General features: G+C 46.1%; 1 protein-coding gene across 1 annotated transcript in view; it reads left to right on the forward strand.

The window, feature by feature from the left end:
* LOC143998038 (uncharacterized) overlaps window positions 1-25084 on the forward strand; it is a 73999-nt gene that overhangs the window by 41485 nt on the left and 7430 nt on the right. The window contains exons 5-6 of the mRNA XM_077493817.1: window positions 21028-21110; window positions 22323-22404. Coding sequence (XP_077349943.1) covers window positions 21028-21110; window positions 22323-22404 — 165 coding nt within the window. The remainder of the gene's footprint in view (window positions 1-21027; window positions 21111-22322; window positions 22405-25084) is intronic.

Below are 25084 nucleotides of genomic sequence, written 5' to 3' on the forward strand. Positions count from 1 at the left end.
GACCGCGCAATTACCAGTTAAAGCAGCGCAGTGCCAAATTGTAAAAAGACCTCTGGTCATTTACCAGCAAAATGGTCCGGTCTGAAAGTGGTTAAACAAATATCATAAAGCAGGGGTGTCCAACCTTTTGAATTTCCTGGGCTACATTGGAAAAAGAGGAATTGTCTTGGGCAGGGCTGGACTTACCATTGGGCTTGACTGAGCTCAAACCCATGGGCCCCGTCCAATAGGGGGCCCCATTGAGATACATAGCTGAGTATACTGGGCTCGGCTCCGCTCACAGTCATGCCCAGTCCCGCCCTATGATGGACATAACACAGGGACTGGGCGTGACTGTGAGCCGAGCTGAGTACACTCAGCTACTCTCTGCTCTGCTCAGGACTGCAAGAGGACCGAGAGCCGCCGAGAGGACCCGAGAACCGCTGAGAGGTACCCAAGAGCTGCTGAGATATACAGGACTCTGTATCTCGGCTGCTCCATTTTTAAACTTCAAGACTGCAATGACAAGGCTGCAAATGACAAGGCTGAAAATGACACTGAGGTAAGGCTGCAAATATCAAGGCTGCAATGACAAGGCTGCAAATGACACTGACAAGGCTGCAATGACACTGGACAAGGCTGCAGATGGACACTGATAAGGCTGCATTGATGGGCATTTAATCTTTTTCCTTAAACTTCCCAACTAAACGTTTTTTTCCTTAAAACTCCTTCCTAAACTTGGGGTGCGTGTTACATGCTGGCGCCTGTTATACGCCAATAAATACGGTAATGCATAGAAGGTAGGGCCCGAAAGTGACTCAAGCCCAGGGGCCCCACCACCCTAAGTCCTGCCCTGGTCTTGGGCTACACATAAAATGCACTAATAATAAGAAAAGTTGATGAGCAGAAAAAGTCAGGCAAATCGAAAGTTAATGATCACTGTTATAGATGTAGCACACCCCTTAGGGAGCTGCAGGTGAAATGGGATCCCCCACCCTACACAGCCAGGCACACCGAATTTCACAGTCTCACAGGGTCCAGTATTTTGTTTTGTTATTTTACTGAGGGCATTAAACTTGGATGGGGACTATGTGTATTATGGGGTGCCCACTTGACTTTAACAACTTCAGGGATACCTTCTCCTAGCACATTTGCTTGCAGAACTCAAACTGGCACACTGTTTATGAATCTGACAAAGCACTCAGTCAGATTATAGCAACCACCTGTTGTAGGCAGGAACCCAACCCTCTTTAAAAGTATAGCAAAGAAGAAGTCAGTGTCCAGCTTTCATCCCTGAGGCTGCTGACACCAGCACCACCTCTTCAGGTGCTGCCAGCCCGCCTGGCTACAGCTGCCCCTATCACTCTCCCTGCTGGCTACTTCTCCACAGTCCTTCTCAGACTGACACTCTCTCTCTCTCCACAGCCCTCTCAGACTTCTCACTCACCAGCCCACCCCGCTAACTTCTCTGGGGAACTCCTGGACAGACCTCCTGCTGTCCTCTCCTTGTTCCTGTGCCTCTAGGAAGGATTCCCCCAGGCCTGAGGTCACCCCCCTCAGACCAGAAGGGACCCTTAAGGGACACCGACAGCCTCCTGAGCACTCCTTTTCCATCTTCCACCCAACTGCTCCTTCTGGTCTGACCCATGAGTATTTATAAGGTGGCCAACCAGCTCCTCCTATACTCTGCTTCTCCAAGGTTCCAGAAAGCAGGAGTAGTGACTATAGATGCTGCTTGCTGAGTCATCCAGCCTCCCTAAATCACTCTGACCTGACCCAGATTCAACCCGGGCCTAGTTCTCAGCCAGGCCAAATTTTCCTACACTACAAACTACCGTATATACTCGAGTATAAGCCGAGATTTTCAGCCTCTTTTTTGAGGCTGAAAGTGCCCCCCTCGGCTTATACTCGAGTCATCGCTGTCTGCCCGCTCGATCAGCGTGTCGAGCAGACAGACAGCGGCCATTCTATTCAAAAGCCGCGCCTCCGGCTCCGCCTTCGCCTGTGATAGGCGGAACACTGAATTTCCCAGCAGCCTGTGTTCCGCCTATCACGGACATCGTATCATCCTCGTACTACGGACGAGGATGATACGACGTCTGTGATAGGCGGAACACAGGCTGCTGGGAAATTCAGTGTTCCGCCTATCACAGGCGAAGGCGGCGGCGCAGCTTTTGAATTTTACAATGGCCGCCGACGAAGAGGGCACGGGACGGAGGCAAGGCAAGGCACGGCACGGCACGGGACGGGACGGGGGCAAGGCAAGGCACGACACGGGACGGATGCAAGGCAAGGCACGGCACGGGACGGAGGCAAGGAGGCAAGGCACGGGACGGAGGCTCGGGACAAAGGTAGGCTGGACACACACACACACACACACACACACACACACACACACACACACACACACACACACACACACACACACACACACACACGGATGGAGACACACACAGGGATGGATGGATGGATGGATGGAGACACACACACACAGGGATGGATGGATGGATGGATGGAGACACACACACACAGGGATGGATGGATGGATGGATGGAGACACACACACACAGGGATGGATGGATGGATGGACACACACACACACAGGGATGGATGGACGGACACACAGGGATGGACGGACACACAGGGATGGACGGACACACAGGGATGGACGGACACACAGGGATGGACGGACACACACACAGGGATGGACAGGCATGTCTCACCCTCGGCTTATACACGAGTCAATAAGTTTGCCAGTTTTTTTGGGGGTAAATTGGGGGCCTCGGCTTATATTCGGGTCGGCCTATACTCGAGTATATACGGTATGTACATCTAATTTAGCACACTAGAGAGTGCTACATAGATAATGTAGCTATCTGAGTAATAAAACGTATTTTTTTGTAATATTTTTTATTATAAAAGTAAATGATGGCAACATAAAACTAATGCGAGATTTGACACTTTTTTGATAAACTAATACATCAGTATCTGGTTTGATGGATGTAGTAACAATTTTCAATGAATTCCTCAAGTGCTCATCAGATATTTTGATTTAGATTTTGCCCTTCATGTGCTTTATCCTTGAAAATAGTTGCTCACAAATATAGGTACAGCCTGGCAGGTGAGCTCAGCTTGTTCACCCCCCCCCCCCAAACCATACCAGGCAACATGCCCTCAACATGGGGGGGGGGGGGTGCTTTAGGGTAGTTTTTGACCATTCCTTTATTAAAAATAAAAAAACAGTGTCCCCAATGTAGTTCCATTGGTAATCACAAAACACCACAACCGCCGGACCCGAAAAAGAAAAAAAAAACATTCCCCCTTCAACTAGGGCACATGCCTGGCATGCCGTTTGACAGTTCTTATATAGGTAAGGGCGTGGCCACCTGGCGACATCACCTGGTGGAACCACCCCCTTGTGACATCACCGACTCAGCATGCACTGGTTGGTGATGTCATAAGGGGCGGTGACACCAGGTGATGTTGCCAGGTGGCTCAGCCCCTTACCTGTATAAGCCAAGCATTTGGCGGTTTGCCTTCATTGCCTTTTTCCCAGGTCCGTGGTGGAGGCGGCATCGTGATTGGCAATGGATCTACACCGGAGGACATTGTCCCCATCAACATGCTTTAGAGTGGGGGCAGACCAGGGCATGTGACCTGGTATGATTCAGGAGGGGTGTGCTCACTCATTCCCCCTTTCCTTGCCTGTGGGGCTGCATGCTTGGATAAGGGTCAGGTATGGATTTTAGGGGGACCCCACAACGTTTATTTTTAAATTTTGGTGTGAGGGGTCTCTCCTACTGGCCCGGCGAGTCCCAGCCGTGATGTCAATATCCATGGCTAAGGCTCTTGGAAGTGGAGAAAGCATACCTGTGAAAGGTGCCAAATGTGGCACCAGAGAGGTGAAGGAGTACAATGAGCGGAACTTTGGGTGGAACTCCGCTTTAAGGATGCCGCAGCCAGCTTCCCGGCCCCCCCTCCTTGACAAACGAGCTATTCACTGCACCCTGATTGGGCTTAGAATGCACTGTGCAGCGCGCAGTGCATTACAGGGCATTCAGCGGGGCAAACACCTGCCGAACACTCTGCAAATTCCGGTGTTTCCTGGAAGGGCAAACAGGAGCTGTTCTGGCCCAACTTTTGCTTGGCTCAAACTGTTCACCCAACTCTACATAGAACAAATAAAGCTATCTGGGGCCGCATGTGGCCCTTGAGCTACAGGTTGGACACCCCTTTCATAAAGTACTCAAACAATATAATGCTCAAATCACTAGTAGTGCTGTGAAAAGCATATAAACAAATAAAATATATATGTGAAAAAATATATATAAAATAAAGTCCACTGTGCTCAAGTGAAAAAAATGTTTTAAACAAAGCATAAGGGTCCAGAGCATTCAGCCCCAAGAAAAGTAATCTGATAAACACAAAGTCCCCTCCTGTGTCTTTGTTCCACTTTAAACATATATCACCAATTGTCCCTTCAGTGACTACCACCAATCACCCCAATCCAGTGTAACTCACCAGATCATATTGCCGCTCATATTTCAGATAGGCAAAAGCACTTTAGAACAGCTTCTGGACCAGTTTTGCTTCTGCTCAACAAACACTTTCCCTTCTGAACGCTGAGCTTTCAGTGTTATAATAGGCTCATGACATGTAAGGTAAAAACGTGTCTAATAGTGTAATAAAACCAAAACTCTACATTTTATCCCATATACTGTAAAATGAGGCTCACCAGACTTATTCTTGAAATGTAGCGTATCACATATGACATAATTCACATGATCGCTGTACAATGAATCAGTAAACTGATAGCCGCTGGGATCTCACCACCATACTCCGTCACTAGTCTGACATCACTACTGGTCACATCACTTTTGCTACATCACTTCCTGTTTTTCTCACTATCCGTACCTGATGTGTTTTGTTTTTACTGACTTCTTTCAAGATCTCATACAATCTACAATATAGTCTGTACAGCACAGCTCAGAGAGAAGGAGGAAGAAGCAGTACAAGGCGCCATCCAGGTGTGTTATAATGCATAATGCTACTAGGAAGCGAGATCAGAGTAATAGTGATGAGCTAATCCATTTACTGCTTTTCCTTTCACTGTCCAATCACAGTGTGGAGTGGGGGGCAACTTGTAAGTGAAGGCAGCATAAAAAAAGATCCATACCCTTGCTAGATAGGGCTGTACTATAGAGCAGAGTGTAAATATAAGTACAGGATGGACAACAATACATTTTTTGGCAGGCAAAACTGCTCTAATATGTATTTAATCTATGTGATTATTATTATTATATTATTATTATTATTATTATTATTATTATTATTATTATTATTAATAATAATAATAATAATAATAATAATAATAATATTATTATTATTATTCAGGATTTATGTAGCACCAATGGTTTGTGCAGTTCCTTACAAAATCAAGGGAGACAGTAATGTTACAATACAATTCAATACAAGGGGGATAGGAGGATCCTATTCAGGAAAGATTAAATGTAAATGAAAAAAAAAAAAAAAACACTGGTACAAAAGGTAATATTGTGTTGATGGAAAATGTAAAATTCCTGCTGCTAGGTATAGGTGTGATAGGTCTTGGGTGGATAGTTTGGGTGATATCTTGCACCAGTTCAGTTTGCACCAGAACCTTCGAACGGACCTAAAATTCATACGAACTTTAGAACCCTATTAAAGTCTATGGGATGTTTGAAATCAAAAGTGCTAATTTTAGAGGCTAATATGCAAGATATGCAACAGACAACACCAGCAATAAGGGGTGTCTTCAGGTGTATACTGTGTTGGAGGCACACAACACCCACTAATTCCTGCAGATGCCTGTATTGGAGAACACCAGCAATAAAGGGTAGATACAGGTGTATATTGTGCAGGAGGCACACAACACCCACTAACTCCTGCCGATTCCTTTATTATAGAACACCAGCAATAAAGGTTAGATACAGGTGTATACTGTGCTGGAGGCACACAACACCACTTTAACTTTAAGATGCCTGAGAAAAGAACACACTGTCCCTGCCTATCTAGCTCTGGCAGCCTTATATAGTGTGGGGCATGTACTAAACCCCCTGAGCTATAATTGGCCACAGGCATCCTGCCTGTGGTCAATTATGGCTCTCCTCGCTGCTGGCGCTGTGATTGGCCGAGCATGCGGGGTCACAGTGCATGCTTGGCCAATCATGAGCCAGCAATGCACTGCGATGGTGTAGTGCATTGTGGGCTGTTCGTGCCACACGAATTTGGTGTGAACGGTCCACAAAGTTTTGAATTCGCTGAACAGACGAACGGCCGATGTTCGAGTCGAACACCGAGCTCCTCCCTACTGATGATGTAGCTTGGAATGGATTTGTAGATGGCTATGTGTATTGTAATTTTCTATTCTGAATTGTAAAATATATTTTGCTTTGAGTGAGCAGAAGCCAGTGGAGGGATTGGCAGAGAGGGTTGGTGGGCACTGAGCAAAGGGATAGATGGATGAGTCCATGAGCAGCATCTATGATAGACTAAAGAGGGGATAGTCCACATGAGGTCAGAGCATTTTGGTATAGTTGTTAAGGAATGAACTTTGGAATTTTGGAGATAAAAGCAGCAAGATTTAGAAAGTGAAACACTCCAGCCTCAGGAGAGTGGTTGATTTTAGTGCTATTGATCTTAGAGAAACTAGGATATGGGGATAGGGGGCAGGAGAACATATGAAAAGCTCCATTTTGGAAAGAATGAGTTTGAACAAGTGGTGTGACGTCCATGCACATATGTCAATTAGTTAGTTAACAAGTTAGTGACATGTAAGGAAATGGAGGGGTGAGCTGAGAAGTGGAGAGATACATTTTGGTTTTGCCAGCATAGAGGTTGCATTGGAAACCATGGGAGGTTATGCAGGTTATCAACTGACCCAGAGAGGAGGTGTAGATAGAGAATAGAAGGAGTCTGAAGACAGAATCTCGAAGGACTCCTATGGAAAAATGATGAGGAGAGGAGCAGAAAGGATTATAGGTGATATTAAAAGTTTGCTGATATAGGTAGGAGGAGAACCAAGAAAGAACCGGAGGAGGAGCAAGTAGTCAACTGTATCAAAAGCAGCAAAAAGGTCTAAGAATATGAGTACAAAATAATGGCCATTGGTTTTGATCGATGAGTTTTAGGAGGGTAGTTCCTGTGGACTGATGTGGGCAATGCCAGATTAAAGGGATTGAGAAGAATAGTTCTTCTAGAAGTTTCAGGGCAAAGGGTATATGTGGGAAGGCTGGCTGAAGTCCAGCCTGTATTTGTGGGAGGAGTCTGAGACCCTCCTCCTCTGTCAGGGCTAGGGTTGGCGTTTTTTGGGTGGCGATTGGCCGTGGCATGGAGGCCGCCCTGTTGTCCACCCTCATGGCCCAGGTTCCAGCGGGGGGGTTGCCGACGTTTATGCCAGGGGTGGGGGGGCAGTCAATCCATCCTCCACCACCCACGGCTCCCTTGGATAGCATGTCGCCTGCCCGCTTCTTCCGGCGCTCATGCTTCTAGCTCCTTGAGGGAGCTGGCCACCCGTCTCCTCTCACCCCAGGCTCTTGTTCGCTCCATGTGGTGGCCCCGGCAATTCTCTGGTGTGTGTGGGGGGGGCGATTTGCCGCCGCCAGCTCTGCTCCCCACACACATCTCTTGCAAAGGGGGGGCCGCCTGCCTGGTTGTTTGGCCGCACGCCAGATCCCCTCTCCCCCGTTGCTCCTTTTTACCTCCTCGCTAACTCTCATCTCTGCAGCAGTGACAGAGGATCTCAATCCACCAGGTTGCTGCTTTTACTTGTTCTTCATATTCTTTGGTCAGTGGTTCTATTGCGGCAGCATTTCGGTAGTAGCATTTTGCCAGCGTTTGTCATAGCGTTTTCACCCGGTTTCTGTCTTAGCATTCTGCCAGCGTTTCTGTCATTTCGTTCTGTCCAGCATTTTCTGTTATAACATTCTGCCAGCATTTTTCTGTCTTAGCGTTCTGTCCAGCTTTTCTGTCATAGCGTTCTGCCAGCGTTCTGTCATAACGTTCTGCCAGCGTTTCTGTCATAGCGTTCTGCCAAGCGTTCTGTCATAGCATTCTGCCAGCGTTTTAGTAATAGTGTTCTGACAGCGTTCTGTCATAGCATTCTGCCAGCATTTCTGTCATAGCGTTCTGCAAGCGTTCTGTCACAGCGCTCGGTCCAGCATTTCTGTTACAGCGTTCGGTCCAGCATTTCTGACACAGCATTCTCTCCAGCATTTCTGTCATAGCGTTCTGCCCAGCATTTCTGTCACAGCGTTCTGCCCAGCATTTCTGTCATAGCATTCTGCCCAGCATTTCTGTCATAGCGTTCTGCCCAGCATTTCTGTCATAGCATTCTGTCCAGCATTTCTGTCATAGCGTTCTGTTCAGCATTTCTGTCATAGCGTTCTGCCCAGCATCTCTGTCATAGCGTTCTGTTCAGCATTTCTGTCATAGCGTTCTGCCCAGCATTTCTGTCATAGCGTTCGGCCCAGCATTTCTGACTTAGCGTTCTGTCCAGCATTTCTGACTTAGCGTTCTGTCCAGCATTTCTGTCATAGCGTTCTGCCCAGCATTTCTGTCATAGCATTCTGCCCAGCGTTTTAGTAATAGTGTTCTGCCAGCGTTCTGTCATAGCGTTCTGCCCAGCATTTCTGTCATAGCGTTCTGCCAGCGTTACTCAGGCTCACTCACTACTTACACGGGGGTTCGTCATCAGGTTCATTTACGTGCTGTGGTCCTGACATTTCTGCTCATGTTCTCATTCTTAGGTAGGCAGAGGGAAGTTGTTGTTCTCATGTCTGGTTGTCTGTCTTTCCTCTAGTTGTGTTCTCAGGTTGGGCCGTCTTGGCATCCATACCGATATCAACCATGCCTGCACTCACTTCGATTAGCCCTGCCCATTGTTGGGGCTAATTGATTGGTGCAGATGTTGTTTCGTCACTGGGCTCACCCTCGGGTCAGAAGCAGTCGTCAATTATTTTTTTCTTCAGTTGACATCCTGTTGCTTAGAGGCCCTGGTTACCGCCCTGGGATTTATACTCTCTCAGGGTGTGTCTCCTAAGCCAGGGTCCTTAGGTGGTAGGTTTGGGTGACATCGTCATGATTCTAGATTCCACACTCAGCTCCGATCTCTTGTCTAGGAGGTTGCCTGGAGTACTGCTCAGGGACGTCGGTCCAGTCATCTTTGCTGATCCCCGGTCTGTTCCAGGTGGGGGGCTTCAGTCACTTGGGCATGGCTGTATCATGCCATGGGACTTATTTCCCTGGGTCGGAGTCTGACTCTCCTTCCTCGGTTCAGGATTCAGTCTTGGTTGGTAGGTCTCAGGCTGAAGCACGACCTGTTCATATCCGGTGGGACCAGTGTCCTGTGTCTGGCATGGTGTCTCCATGTTGACGATGCTCATTGCCATGGCGCCTACTCCATCACATCCATCAGGCAGCCAGCATTTTTCACTCCTGCCAGTGGTCTTTTTTGCACTCACCCTCTCACTTCCTCATGCCAGGTATGGGTAGGCCAGGGGTTGGGGGGCTTTTCACTGTGCTACTTCACTGGTGTCCATTGAGGTATTTCAGTCTCCTCGGCCATCTTCTTGCCATCTTCAGCAAATTATCAACTCACAAACATAAATTTCCAATATGCATAAAATCATAGACACAGCATGCTCATCATGATTTTATGCCTATTGGAAATTTATGATTTTATGCTTATTGGAAATTTATGTTTGTGAGTTGATAATTTGCTGTTTTAATTTGAATAAATTGAATTGGTATTTTATGGAATTACACTATATATGGTTCAATTTTTTTTTTGTTTTGGGATTATGGAAGCAAATATGACAACAATGTTTAAGGGAAGATGATGAATAATCAACAAACCAGTATTGATGAGCTCAATGTGTGTATGACGTGCTGAGTAAGAGTATTACCAAAAAAAGGGGGGCTTCACTTGACACAACCCCCCTAGTGTGGAAATTCACATGTGAAGGTGTCGTGGAGAATACGGTGGTGGTGAAAGATTTCCAGCACAAAGAGCCCACATTGGAGAATTTTCTTTTGGACTATTTGTATACAGAGAGGTAGTGAAATACCTTCAGTATAAAGAGCCTATATTGTAGAATTTCTTTTTGGGACTACTTTGCACACAGAGTTAGAGAGATGCTTTGTGATTGATCTATTTATTTTTATTAAATGGTGCTTGCAGTATATTTGTGCATCATTTGAATCTGGTAATTGAGTATCAGCAAGTATCTACCTACACATAAGAAAAACGGTTATGTTAAATGAGCGCTGCTTTTCAGTGTGACAGTGGATGTTAGGAGATCGTGTTGTCTCACGACATCTTATCTGTTAACTGAATATTTTGTTGTTTTATTTCATGAATGCATTCTTAGGAATGATGAATACAAGTAGCTGCTGCATTTGAAATTCTACAGCCTCCAAGAGACACACATATTGGTGTAACAAGCGCTTGTGTTTATACAGATTGTTGATATAGGGCGCGAGAGTATAAACTATTTTTTGATACTCATAGTATTCTTCGTATTCTTACATCCAGGGTATGCCCTCTTTTCAGGCATACTGACCAGCTAGGCCGTGGCATACCTCAGCCCTTGTTTCTTAGGAATATTGCATTTCCCACTTGAAGACTCTGATTACAAATGAATATTAGGCTGTTCAGACAGGAGAAGTTAAGTGTGTTTTTGTTATACAGGCGTGACCAGTGCATGTTTTAGAGGGGTAGGGAAGACACCATCAGAGAGGTAGAGCCTGAAGATGTGAGTTGAAGGGTATAAGGAAGGAATGTGTGAATGTTAGGTGGTGAGGAATGACCGAACAGTGGTGATCTCATGAAAAATTGCATCAACCTTGGGGGGGGGGGGGGGGGGGCTGGGAAGAGCAAGTAGAGAGTTAAGGGTAGAAAAGAGGTGGTGAGGACTAAATGGGAGGTTGTTGATAAGAGTGATGAAACAGGTCTGTTTGGCGGCATGGAGGCAGTAACTGTATTTTTGGAGGGCAGATTTATATTGGCTAAAATTTTGCAGTGATTTAGCTTTATGCCACAGTTGCTCAAGAACACAACAATGTCCTTTGAGATTTATAGTATCATATGTTTGCCAAAGCTGTGCCAGTGTTTCCAGGGAGGATGAGAGTAAACTGTTGTAGACAGAAATTGAAAGGTTATGATAAGAAAAGGCTTTCTGTTACAAAAATAGAGAAAATAATGGTTTAAGTGCAGAGGTTTCTATGGGTAATAGTTTGCTGGTTGAAGGGATGGGGAATTAGGTTAGGGAGAGTAAGAAACAGATAAAGTTATGGTCAGAGATAAGAAAAGAGTACATAAACACACGATTGCTGTGTATTTACTTCTGTAACCACTGTATGTATATACTTGGTAAAACTTTAATAAAATTTACGGGGAAAAAAAAAAAAGAGTAGGTGTTTGGGAAGTTACAAGGAGTACAGAGTAGGGATGAGCTTCGTGTTCGAGTCGAACATACGTTCGACTCGAACATCGGCTGTTCGCCCGTTTGGCGAATTCCGAACGTTATGGGCCGTTCACGCCAAATTCGTGTGGCGCTCACGGCCCACAATGCACTGCGTCATCGCAGTGCATTGCTGGCTCATGATTGGCCAAGCATGCACTGTGACCCCGCATGCTTGGCCAATCACAGCGCCAGCAGCGAGGAGAGCCATGATTGGCCACAGGCAGGATGCCTGTGGCCAATCATAGCTCAGGCTGTGTAGTACACTCCCCACACTATATAAGGCCACCAGCGCGGCGGCCTAGTGTAGTGTGTTGGCGTCTGAAGCAGTTAGTGGGTGTTCTGTGTACCTTCAACACAGTACACACCGATCGTTTTCGGACGATTTTCGATCTTGCTGTTGTGTAGTGGTTGTTGTCTGTGTGCCCTGACCGCAGTATACACCGCTATATTCACCTCACCTATATAGCTAGTGATCTATCTTTTATAATAGAGCTTGCAGTCAGTAGTGTTAGGAGCTTGTGCGTGCTGTCTGCATGCTCTGTACCCAGTACACACCGCTATATCCACCTACATAGCTCTTCTCTATTTGAGCCCACTTGCCATCTGCAGGAGTTATTGGAAGTTGTGTGTGCCTCCAGCAAAGCACAGTATACATCTGTATATACCCCTTTATCTCTGGTGTTCTATAAAAAAGGCATCTGCAGGAGTTAGTGGGTCTTTTGTGCCTCCAGCACAATATACACCTGTATCTACCCTTTATTGCTGTTCTCTAATAGAGCCATCTGCAGGGCTTAGTGGGTGTTGTGTGACTCAATTACAGTATACCCCTTTATCTCTGGTGTTCTATAATAAAGGCATCTGCAGGAGTTAGTGGGTGTTGTGTGACTCCAGCACAATATACACCTGTATCTACCGTTCATTGCTGTTCTCTAATAGAGCCATCTGCAGGGCTTAGTGGGTGTTGTGTGACTCCATTACACTGCTGTTTTACCCAACTCCCTTCAGGCCATTACCATGTCTGGAAGGCCAGCAAGGAGAGGCAGACAGGCGCGAGCCGATAAAAGAGGGCAAGCAGGCTCTGTGTCTAGAGACAACAGTGCTGGTCGTGGACGCGGTGCATTGTCATCAGCACGTGGCCATGGGACACGCTTGTTGAACCGCAACATGCCAATGACTTGGTAGAGTGGATGACCAAGCCCTCTTCATCCTCCTTATCCTCTCTCACCCAGTCTCAGGGTACTTGCAAAGCAGATGCCAACGCATCGTCTCCCCTCCTCTCAATGTCATCATCAGTGACTCCTTCCCTAGACCCACCACGTCCTCCTGAGGAGTCTCCTGAACTCTTTGAGCACAGTGTTGGGTACATGCTCCAGGAGGATGCCCAGTGTTTTGTGGGCTCTGATGATGACACTCAGCTAGAGGAAGGCAGTAGCGTGAGCGCAGAGAGAGGGGATGCTCAAGAAGGACAGCAATCTGGCAGTCATGTTCCACAAGCTGCAGCATACTGCCAGGTTTGCTACAGCGATGAAGAGGGAGGGGATGATGAGGGCACTGACTCCACGTGGGTGCCTGGTAGGAGAGAGGAGGAGGAGGAGGAGGAGGCACATGTCCAACGAGGCAGGATGCCCTCCGGGGGCCAGCTTAGGGGCAGCACACCGACTGAATCACACCGCAGAGCTCCGCCTGTGCAGGGCGCTGACTCTGCGCAGTATTCTAAAAGTTCTTTGGGTTGGGCCTTTTTTGAGACGAGTGCATCAGATCGCACCGCTGCTATTTGCAACATATGTCTCAAGTGTATCTCGCGTGGCCAAAACATCAGCCGCTTGGGCACCACATGCTTGACCAGACATATGTTGACCTGCCATGCAGCTCGTTGGCAAGCGTACCTCAAAGACCCACACCAAAGAACAAAGCGGACCTCTCCTTGCTCCTCATCAGCTGGCATCTCCAACCCCACTAGACCTTCAGTCCTCTCTGAAACCTGCTCTGAGAGGAATGAAGGTGTAGAATTAGGTGTGTCTCAGCCAAGTGCTTCCGGGAACTCTGCTAGTGGTACACCCACGTCCGATTATAGCCGGCAAATGTCCCTGCCCCAGCTGCAGGACCTGGCGAAAGAAGTTCACTCCCAGCCATCCACATGCCCAGCGGTTGAATGCTAGCTTGGCTAAATTGCTAGCACTTCAACTGCTGCCTTTTCAGTTGGTAGACTCTGCCCCCTTCCGTGAGTTTGTACAATGTGCGGTTCCTCAGTGGCAGGTCCCCAAACGCCACTTTTTCTCACGGAAGGCGATTCCGGCTCTCTACCGGCATGTGGAAGGCAATGTCCTTGCCTCGCTGGACAGGGCGGTCAGTGGTAAGGTGCATATTACTGCTGACTCATGGTCCAGCAGGCATGGACAGGGACGTTACCTGTCTTTCACGGCCCATTGGGTCACTCTTCTGGCAGCTGGGAAGGATGCAGGACAAGGTGCAGTAGTGTTGGAGGTTGTTCCGCCACCACGCCTCCAAAATGCTACTATTGGTTGTGACACACCTCTCTCCTCCACCCCCTCTTCTTCTTCTTCCTCCATGGCCTCTTCCGGTGCTCTGTCCTCAGAACCAGCGGTGCTCCGTAGGCGTTCCAGGGGCTACGCAAGTACGCAGGCAAAACGATGCCATGCCGTGCTTGCGCTGGTTTGTTTGGGGGACAGGAGCCACACTGTGGCGGATGTTTTGTCAGCTCTGCAGGGGCAGGCTGAGAGGTGGTTGACGCCACGCCAGCTTAAGCCAGGAATGGTGGTTTGTGACAATGGCACCAACCTCCTCTCCGCCCTCCGACAGGGACAACTGACCCATGTGCCCTGTGTAGCTCACGTCCTTAACCTGGGGGTGCAGCGGTTCTTGGGCAGGTACCCCGGCTTACAGGATGTACTGAAGCAGGCCAGGAAAGTCTGTGTGCATTTCCGCCGATCATTTAATGCCTGTGCTTGGCTGGCTGAGCTCCAAAAGGAGTTGAACCTGCCCAAGAACCGCCTTATATGTGACATGCCCACCAGGTGGAACATGCTGCAGCGGCTGCACACGCAGCAGAGGGCCATCAATGAGTACCTGTGCGACTACGGCACCAGGACAGGGTCAGGGGAGCTCGGTTTTTTCTCACCACGCCAGTGGGGCATGATCAGGGATGCATGCACTGTCCTGTCACCGTTTGAGGAGGCCACAAGGATGGTGAGCAGTGACAGTGCATGCATCAGTGACACTGTACCTCTTGTCCACCTCTTGGAGCATACGCTGCGTGGAATAATGGACAGGGCACTTGAGGCAGAACAGAGGCAGGAAGAGGAGGACTTCCTTGCCTCTCAAGGCCCCCTTTATCCAGACAGTGTTCCTGCTGTGCCACCCATCACACAGGAAGAGGATGAGGAGGAGGAAGAGGAGGAGGAGGATGATTGTGTCAGCATGGAGGTGGAGGCTGGCACTCAGCATCAGCAGCAGCAGTCTTGTAGGGATGATTTACAGTCCCAAGAAACACGTGGACATGTACGTGGCTGGGAGGAGGTAGCTGCGGATCATGTTGCCCTTAGTGACCCAGAGGACTCCGGACCGAATGCCTCAGCTAACCTACGCTGCATGGCCTCCCTGATCCTGCAAAGCCTGCGGAAGGATCCTCGTATTCTTCGGATCAAGGAGAGGGACCATTACTGGCTGGCCACTCTCCTTGATCCACGGTACAAGGGTAAGGTTGCCGACCTTATCTTGCCATCGCAGAGGGAGCAGAGGATGAGACATCTCCGGGAGGCCTTGCAGAAAGGTCTGTGCAACGCGTTCCCAGAGACTGGGAGGTTACAAAGGCCTGGTCCTGGACAACGTGTTGCTGAGGCATCGGTCAGAAGGAGCGGTGGAGAAGGTGGCCGTCTGACTGATGCTTTCAGACAATTTTTTAGTCCGCAGCCCCAAGGTATGATCGGTTCCAGCAACCATCGCCAGCGTCTGATTTACATGGTTCAGGAATACCTAGGGGCAAGGTCAGACTTGGACACCTTTCCCACCGAAAATCCTCTGGCTTACTGGGTCTTGAGGATGGATCACTGGCCAGAGCTTGCACAGTATGCAATTGAGCTACTGGCCTGTCCTGCATCCAGCGTTCTTTCGGAACGCACCTTCAGTGCTGCTGGAGGCTTTGTTATCGATCACAGGGTGCGCCTGTCCACCGAATCAGTTGATCGACTGACCTTCATCAAGATGAATCAGTCTTGGATCACCCACAGCTACCAAGCACCTGAAGCTGATGTAACCGAATAATTTTTTTTGAAATATCACATCCCTTCAAGACTGCCTATGCTGATGCTGAGTGACTGTCCTGTTATGTTGATTGTCTATCCTCTTCCTCCTCCGCTGATATGTTGGAAAAACATTTCTGGTTCTGGGTGATGCCATTAGCCCAATTTATCTGCCCCTGTTTAACAGGGGCGTTTAAGTACAATTTTTGATGCAATGCTTTGCAGCAGGGCTAATTCCTGCAATAAAACTAGAGTATATGGGAGAGGTTGCAGTGTCGTGGCACCAGCACAAGTGCCTAAGGCCCAATTTTTCTGCCCCTGTTTAACAGGGGCGTTTAAATACAATTTTTGATGCAATGCTTTGCAGCAGGGCTAATTCCTGCAATAAAACTAGAGTATATGGGAGGGGTTGCAGTGTCGTGGCACCAGCACCAGTGCCTAAGGCCCAATTTTTCTGCCCCTGTTTAACAGGGGCTTTTAAGTACAATTTTTGATGCAATGCTTTGCAGCAGGGCTAATTCCTGCAATAAAACTAGAGTATATGGGAGAGGTTGCAGTGTCGTGGCACCAGCACCAGTGCCTAAGGCCCAATTTTTCTGCCCCTGTTTAACAGGGACATGTAATTACAATTCTTGATATAATATTTCAGAGGAGGGCCCGTTTCTGTGCCCACCCAGAGTAACTGTGAGGACTTATAGTGTTGTGGCACCAGCACCACAACCACCAAAGGTCAATTTTTCTACCACTGTTCAACAATGGCATGTAATTACAATTCTTGATATAATCGTTCACAGCAGGGCGCTCCAGCGCCCACCAAGAGTCACTTTGAGGGCTTGCAATGTTGTGGCAAAACCAACACCTTGTTCCGCCATTTCTGCAGAGCATATAGGGCAGGCCCCTACTTTCAAACATCCAACTTACAAACATCTCCTACTTGCAAACGGAAGGAGACAACAGCAAGTGAGATGAAAAAAGATGAACGACAAAACAAATTATACAGGGGTGATAACCCTTCCCTATGTTTTCCAAAAAGCTTAAAAATAGTTTTTTTGACTGGAGCTACACTTTAAAAATGTACCAGTTGAAAATTACAAACAGATTCAACTTAACACAACAAACCTACACAGTCCCTGTCTTGTTTGCATCGCCTTTATACTGCTGTTCTGAGTATATAGGGCCTGGGGGCCATACGCATTTCCTTTTTTTAATATGGGTGCAGGGTTCCCCTTGATATGCGTACAAGACCCAAAGGGACTGGTAATGGGCAGGGAGGGCTACCCATGCCATTTTTCTCAATGGTTTTCAACCATATTGCAGGAACCAGATATAACATTAAAACCGCAAGCAGTTTTCAATGATGTTATTTCTGTTTAATGTCATTTTGTGCAGGGACTGTTCTAAACATGGGAAACACGTGGCACTTCACAGGCATACTACAGACATCCCCCAGGCACCATATTTAAAGGAATATTTCACTTTTTTTTTCACTTTAATCATCATTAAAATCAGTGCTCCCGCCAAAACGGCCATTTTTAAAAACATTTTAGGCATTGACCCATGTCCCCTGGGGCAAGAGCCAGGTCCCCAAACCCTTTTTAGGACAGTATCTTGCATATTAGCCGTTAAAATTAGCACTTTTAATTTCGAACGTTCGAGTCCCATAGACGTCAATGGGGTTCTAAAGTTCGTTCGAATTTGGGGTCCGTTCGAAAGTTCTGGTGCGAACTGAACCGGGGGGTGTTCGGCTCATCCCTAGTACAGAGTTGGGACAATAGAAGGTCAAGGGTGTTTCCATCAAAGTGAGTTGAAGTGTGTATCCATTGTGTTAGGCCAAAAGACGAGGTTAGATTGAGGAGTGTAGAGGCAGTTGGGCTGTTAACATTATCAGGGATGTTAAAGGGGCCAAGGATTATAGTGGGTATTTCAGAGGAAAGAAAATAAAGTAGCCAGGAAGAGAAGTCATTAAAGAAGCATAAAACTAGTCCTGGAGGCTGATTCACGATAATCCATGGAGAAATATATAGAAGGGAAGAGACAAATACAGCGAGGTTTAAAAGTGGAGAGTTATAGAGAAGCAGGTGTAGAAAGAACATGAAAAGCTCTTGTATGCGGTTATTTGAAATTCAGCATTAAGCATTACTTGCTCAAGTGAGAATAGAATGTTGGCATTTGTGGAAACCATTAAGCCGTGTACACACGGGGCGGACTGTCTGGCCAACTTAGTCCGTCAGACAATCCGACGGACAGTCCGTCATACTTTCGAATGAACGGACTTGCCCACACACGGCACTTTTTGAGCGGACTAATAGGGCGTACTAAGTCCGCCATACTATCCGACCTACTTTTGAAATGAACAGACTCGCCCACACACGCGGAGGAAAGTCCGCTCATTTCGAGCGCGTCTCCAGGTAGGCGGGGCCCGCGAAGGAGACGTCGCTGACCCCGCCGCCTGGAATGGACTTAAAGGGGAACCCCAACGCCGAAAAAAATTGGCGTGGGGGCCCCCCCCAAGTCCACAACAGACCCTTGTCCGAGCACGCTACCCGGCCGGCCAGGAAAGGGGGGCGAGCGAGCGCCCCCCCTCCTGAGCCGTACCAGGCCGCGTGCCCTCAACATGGGGGGTGCCTTGGGGAAGGGGGGGCCGCGCGGCCCCCCCACCCCAAAGCACCTTGTCCCCATGTTGATGAGGACAAGGGCCTCTTCCCGACAACCCTGGCCGTTGGTTGTCGCGGTCTGCTGGCGGGGGGCTTATCGGAATCCGGGAGCGCCCTTTAATAAGGGGGCCCCCGGATACCGGCCCCCCACCCTATGTGAATGAGTATGGGGTACAATGTACCCCTACCTATTCACCTGTAAAATAAAAGTACCAAAAAAAACACAACACACGAGATAAAATACTTTATTGCACAGCTCCGGGGTCTTCTGTCTTCGGGGGTCTTCTCGCCGGACTCCTCCGCTATCTTCTTGTAGCTCTTTTGCTAGCGGAGGAGTCCGGCTTTCTTCCTCGCCGCCGGCCTCTTCTCCCGACTTTGGGGGTCTTGTCCCCCTCTTCGGTTCTTCTGCCGGGCCACCGCGCCTTCTTATAGCTCTTTTACAGGCGGTGGCCCGGTCTTCTGTCGCCGCCGTCGCCGCCGCCTTCCGTTCTTCTTCTTCTTATTCTTCTTCTCCAGGAGATGTTGCCTCGACGATCTCTCCGGCCGGAATGCCAGGGCCGCGCTGCGCGGCCACTTATATAGGGACAATGGGGCGGTGTCACATGGCTTTATGTCACATGGGTTGGTATCACATGGTGACCCCGCCCCCTTAAGATGTCATAGTCCCCATGTGACATCAACCCATGTGACCAACCCATGTGACATAAAGCCATGTGACACCGCCCCATTGTCCCTATATAAGTGGCCGCGCAGCCCTGGCATTCCGGCCGGAGAGATCGTCGAGGCAACATCTCCTGAAGAAGAAGAAGAAGAAGAAGAAGAAGAAGAACGGAAGGCGGCGGCGACGGCGGCGACAGAAGACCGGGCCACCGCCTGTAAAAGAGCTATAAGAAGGCGCGGTGGCCCGGCAGAAGAACCGAAGAGGGGGACAAGACCCCCAAAGTCGGGAGAAGAGGCCGGCGGCGAGAAAGAAAGCCGGACTCCTCCGCTAGCAAAAGAGCTACAAGAAGATAGCGGAGGAGTCCGGCGAGAAGACCCCCGAAGATGGAAGACCCCCGGAGTTGTGCAATAAAGTATTTTATCTCGTGTGTTGTGTTTTTTTTGGTACTTTTATTTTACAGGTTAATGGGTAGGGGTACATTGTACCCCATACTCATTCACATAGGGTGGGGGGCCGGTATCCGGGGGCTCCCGGATTCCGATAAGCCCCCCGCCCGCAGACCCCGACAACCAACGGCCAGGGTTGTCGGGAAGAGGCCCTTGTCCTCATCAACATGGGGACAAGGTGCTTTGGGGTGGGGGGGCCGCGCGGTCCCCCCTTCCCCAAGGCATCCCCCCATGTTGAGGGCACGCGGCCTGGTACGGCTCAGGAGGGGGGGCGCTTGCTCGCCCCCCTTTCCTGGCCGGCCGGGTAGCGTGCTCGGACAAGGGTCTGTTGTGGACTTGGGGGGGACCCCCACGCCGATTTTTTTCAGCGTTGGGGTTCCCCTTTAAGTCCATACCAGGCGGCGGGGCCAGCGACGTCTCCTTCGCGGGCCCCGCCTACCTGGATACCCGCTCGAAATGAGCGGACTTTTCTCCGGGCGGGAAAAGTCCGCTCATTTAAAAAGTATGGCGGACTGGCACACACACGGGCGGATTGTCCGCCGAAATGCGAGTCCGACGGACAATATTACGGAAATTCCGAAATACTTAGTCCGCCAGACTGCACGCTGAAAAAGTCCGCTGAAGCCCACACACGAGCGGACTGTCCGCTGAAATGTGTTTCGGCGGACTAAGTTGGACAGACAGTCCGCCCGTGTGTACGCGGCTTAACAAGTTTTCATTAGCCAACTGCTGGTGAAGTCTACCACTTCAGGGCAAATGGGGTAATATATATATATATATATAGATAGATAGATAGATAGATAGATAGATAGATAGATAGAGAGAGAGATAGAGATAGAGATAGAGAGATAGAGATAGAGAGATAGAGAGATAGAGAGATAGAGAGATAGAGAGATAGAGAGAGAGAGAGAGAGAGAGAGAGAGAGAGAGAGAGAGAGAGAAATTGCATAGATGAGATCTGTCTTTACTGCAAAATGAATTGTATGTCTGTCCATTCGGTGTGGCGATATATATGTCCCTACTGGACAGTACAGGTTGGTAACTTGATCTTTCTAAGCTGATTTGAAGGTGTTTACCTTGGTTACCTTCCTGTGGGAAGAGTCAGTGAAGGCAAAACAGTAACCTTGAATCAATCATCATTGTGCTCACACTGCTGTATTTTCTTCTTCTGTTACAATGTATCTTGCCAACTTATGGCCAGTGGAACACATTGCTTGAGAATGAATGTGCTTTTTCATTGTTGTAGAATGAGACAATACTTTGTAATGTAAAGGATTGTAGAAAATGACTCCAGTTCACAAGGTAAACTATAATAGGAAACTTGTGTAAAAAGTAAAGGTGTGCTTATTTCTTACATATAGTACCAACATCCCATATTTTATGAAACTGAAATGGAAGTCGTTTTTTGTATATTGCATCCGCAACTGTTGGACCCTCTGTTGTGTGGCTATTGTACACTTGTTGTCTTCATGCAGTTTGGAAAAGATACCTGTTTGAGTTTTTTCTCCTCTTTAATCCATATAGCCTCCTGCAAGGCATTTGGTCCAATTGTGGATGATATGCTAGTCTTCTTGAAATTGGGATTGATATGGAGGAAAGTTGTGAAGGTATGCATGCATAGTGCAATTTACAATAGTCCATTGTTGACCTTTTTTTTTAAGGACTCTTTATAATTGGTTTTAAAAACAATTATTGAATTACTAATTATTTAATAAATTTATAATACTAATATAATAATAATGTTTAGCTTCTATTTCACCCCATTGTTTTTGTATTGGTTTTTACACTTAGCTTAGGGAATAAGGTAGGCTTTTTCACTTCAGTCATCCAATTAAGTACAAGAAATTTCATGTTCTTTTTTTCGATATCCTTGCAGTATTCAAAGTGAACCATATTTATTATTCTAAGCAAACATCCTTTACTTCTTTAAAAAATAAATGCCATCAATGTGCTCCCATAATAAAATGATTTATGTATAGCCTCATTTTGAATCCGAAATTCAATTTTATTCCCTCTTTATCAAAAAGTTGCCATAGAATAGAAACATTTTTGAGAAGGGCAATTAACCAATTCTGGACAAAGTAAGTGCCAGACTGGGCTTAAGTTAAGTTTACAGACCATATTGAGTCCACCCTACTATGCTCCCCTGCACATTCCCATGCTCCATCAGTACCCACTACCAATTATGAACTGCCTGGTATGTACAAATATAGCTATCGCTTCAGTGATCACAGCAGTAGCCTGCACAGTTCTCATAGATTGAAACATAGTTATTAGTTACATTATTTTTATTATAATTTAAGAGAAAAAAATACTACAGACAGCAGTTCTGTATCCCAGTAAGTTTCACACTGTGTGTAAGAAGAGGATCTATATATACAAAGCTGACACTATAAGTACACAGAAACAAAAACATATTAAAATTAGAAACACCTTCCTAAAATGTTTAACTATTTATTTATTGTACTCAATTTTGAGAGTTCCACAGAAACGTGCAAATTTTGTATAATGTTCTCCTGGAAAGTTTAGGTTGTTTATGGTTGCTGATCTTGGTGTTCTTGAAAATGTAATTTCCATGAAGACTATCCATACAAATGCAGGTGTCTTGCACTCATTAGACTAAGAAACACTAAACTAAAATTGGGGCAAAGGATGGATGCAATAATCCTACTGATTTATTTTTTAATTAATCACAGAACTGCCTAATATAGTTGTGCCATTTATAGATATTGGTCAAATCTTGTGAGCTGGACTAGTATGCATCCAAAACGTATGTATGCTAGATCTTCTATTTATAGCTAGCAATTAAGTTCTAATGAATCACCAGACCTTTTTGTGTAAGGCACAAAGCATGGTGTACATGGAAAGTTTTTGGTTCAGGTACAAGACTTTTTGTAACAGGTAAGAACCAATATTTTATTTAGTCTTTATTCAGTTAATGCATATATTTCTATATGTTACCACTGTTTATTATTTCTTTTTTATAAATTATGTTTTTGTTGTAAATTTTAAAACAATGAAACAAATGAACAAACGTATACATATGGGGGAGTGACACCATATACCTTCCTAAATAACAGTTTGGAGTAGCATACAATATCAGTTCCCCCAATACTTGCAAGAACATGTTGAAAACTAATATTCAGTAAAACTACTAAGAATTTCCAAACTTATTAACCCTCAAAAATATAAAACAAGAGTCTAAAAATGAATTAACCTAAAAAAAATTTAAGTAGTGGAGTACTGGTAAACCCTAACCAGAAATCACATGTACTCCAGCTTCCAAAATATGTGCATTTCTAATTTACATAAAGGTCCTCCTTATTAGATTTGTATATGTAGGAAATGTAGAATAAATGCATTGTCTTTAAAATGCCAGCCATTTTAGACATAGGACATCCATTCATCCTCACATATTGGGAACATATAAATCTCCTCAACTGCAGGTGAATAAGCAAGTAGAGATTTAAAATCTAAAATCCTCATTTACAATGCAATGATCTCCTGTAAACATGTGTGGTAAGAGTATGGGACTGAGTTACAGTGAACATGACAGGTACTTCATAGGAATAAGTAGAAGACCTTCCAGTGATTTCTTGATTATCCAACTACATTATAATGAATTGTGCCGAGCAACCTGACTGCAAATCTACATTTACTGAACTGATCATTCACCACTTTATAATTATTCCTCAGTCTTAGTACTGGAACAAGCAACTCTTTCTAAAGGACCACTAAGGCTGTGTTCACACTTATGTGAATTGGATGCAGATTTCCCCGCATCCAATTTGCATGACAGGAGACTGTGACTGGCTCTCACATCTCTGGGGTGGCCATGGACTGCACTGGAAAAGGGTCCTGTGCATCTTTGGCTCAGTTTCAGTTCCAAATTCAGGCAAAAAGACTGGATTCACCCCTGAAACGGAGAACAGAGACATGCCAACAGCTAGTTTTATACCCGGCCTTAATGTTGTATTCTAATATCTATACAGTATATATTTATTGCATATATTAACACTATTAAGCATATACATTTTTATTTATTCTTCATGCCTCTATATTTTTATATTGGAGCAACAATTATAGAAGATCAGTTCTAAAGAGCCTCATGAATACACTTGTTTTTTTTTCAGAACTTTTTAATCTAGCAGCTATGGATTTCCTGTTTTTACACGATTCTATAATATCACAAATCATAGGAATTTTCAGCTGTGTAAAAAAATAAGAGGGGAAATTAACAATAGATTAAGGAGTCTGTAGGCAAACTGAAGATGCTTGAGTTTAACCAATTCTAATAAATTTGCCCCATGCCCAGAAGTGCTTACAATAGCCACTTTTAATTTGCATGGTTAAAATTCTTCAGAAAAAAAAGTATTGTCTCTGCTTCCAGTTTAAGCTCTTGCATTCTTGGCACAGATAGGGGTTGATTTACTAAAGGAAAATAGACAGTGCACTTCACAAGTGCAGATGCTCCAGAGCTTACTAAATAAGGTAAAGATTCATATTGCAAAATATACCCAACCATAAGCAAGGAAAATAAAGAAAAGTAAAATCATGAAAGTTAGCAGAATTTCCCCTCATTTACTAAGATTTGGATCAACTGCACTTGCAAAGTGCACAATCGAATTACCTTTAGTAGATCAACCCTATCGTTTGTCTCATTCCCCACCAATGTATATTTTGCTTAGTCTGCATTTAAATGTATGTCTGTAGTAGTGATCCTCTATTATAAAAAACATTTGGTTTAGATTCATACATGAACACATAGTAGATAATGCTTTTGTACTGTTTGGGCACACCTGAGAAAGATAAAAAGAAAGGGTTTAGGTCCACTTTAATGCCCCGTACACACAGTCGGATTTTCAGACAGAAAATGTGCGATCGGATCATGTTGTCGGAAAATCTGATCATGTGTGGGCTCCATCTGACTTTTTCCGTCAGAATTTTCCGACACACAAAGTTTTAGAGCAGGATCTGAAATTTTCCAACATCCAATCGTTTAAATTCCGATCGTGTGTGTAGACAATTCCGACGGACAAAGTGCCACGCATGCTCAGAATAAGTTACAAGACAAAAGCTATTGGCTACTGCCCTCTTTATAGTCCCGTTGTAGGTGTTGTATGTCACCGCATTCTGAACGATCAGATTTTCCATCAACTTTGTGGGACCGTGTGTATGCAAGACAAGTTTGGGCCAAAATCCTTGGAAAAAAATGTGAGTTTGTCGTCGGAATGTCTGACCATGTGTATGGGGCATAAGTGTTTGTTTATCACAACTTTCACTAAAGATTTACACATTTTCACATACTATTTAATTAGAAAGCTGTTGACTCTAGAGTAAGAGTTGTGTGAATCTTCAGTAAAAGCACTTGTAAATAGACTCCTACGTATTCTCAAAATTGTACAACTACAGTATTCATATTAGATACCAATTTGAGCTGTGGGCAAGAGAGACTCCTACTGGTTGGAATAGACTACGAGCAGATGTTTATTTGGAAGGCTGGCAAATCTTTTTTTAAAGACCCATTAAGAAAGCTATGTAAGTGTGTGAAAATACCTAAAGTTTGCCTATAACCTTTCTG

The sequence above is a fragment of the Lithobates pipiens genome, unplaced genomic scaffold (assembly GCF_037356315.1).
Source record: "Lithobates pipiens isolate NorthernLeopardFrog02 unplaced genomic scaffold, aLitPip1_a1.2 Scaffold_19, whole genome shotgun sequence".
NCBI lineage: Eukaryota > Metazoa > Chordata > Amphibia > Anura > Ranidae > Lithobates > Lithobates pipiens.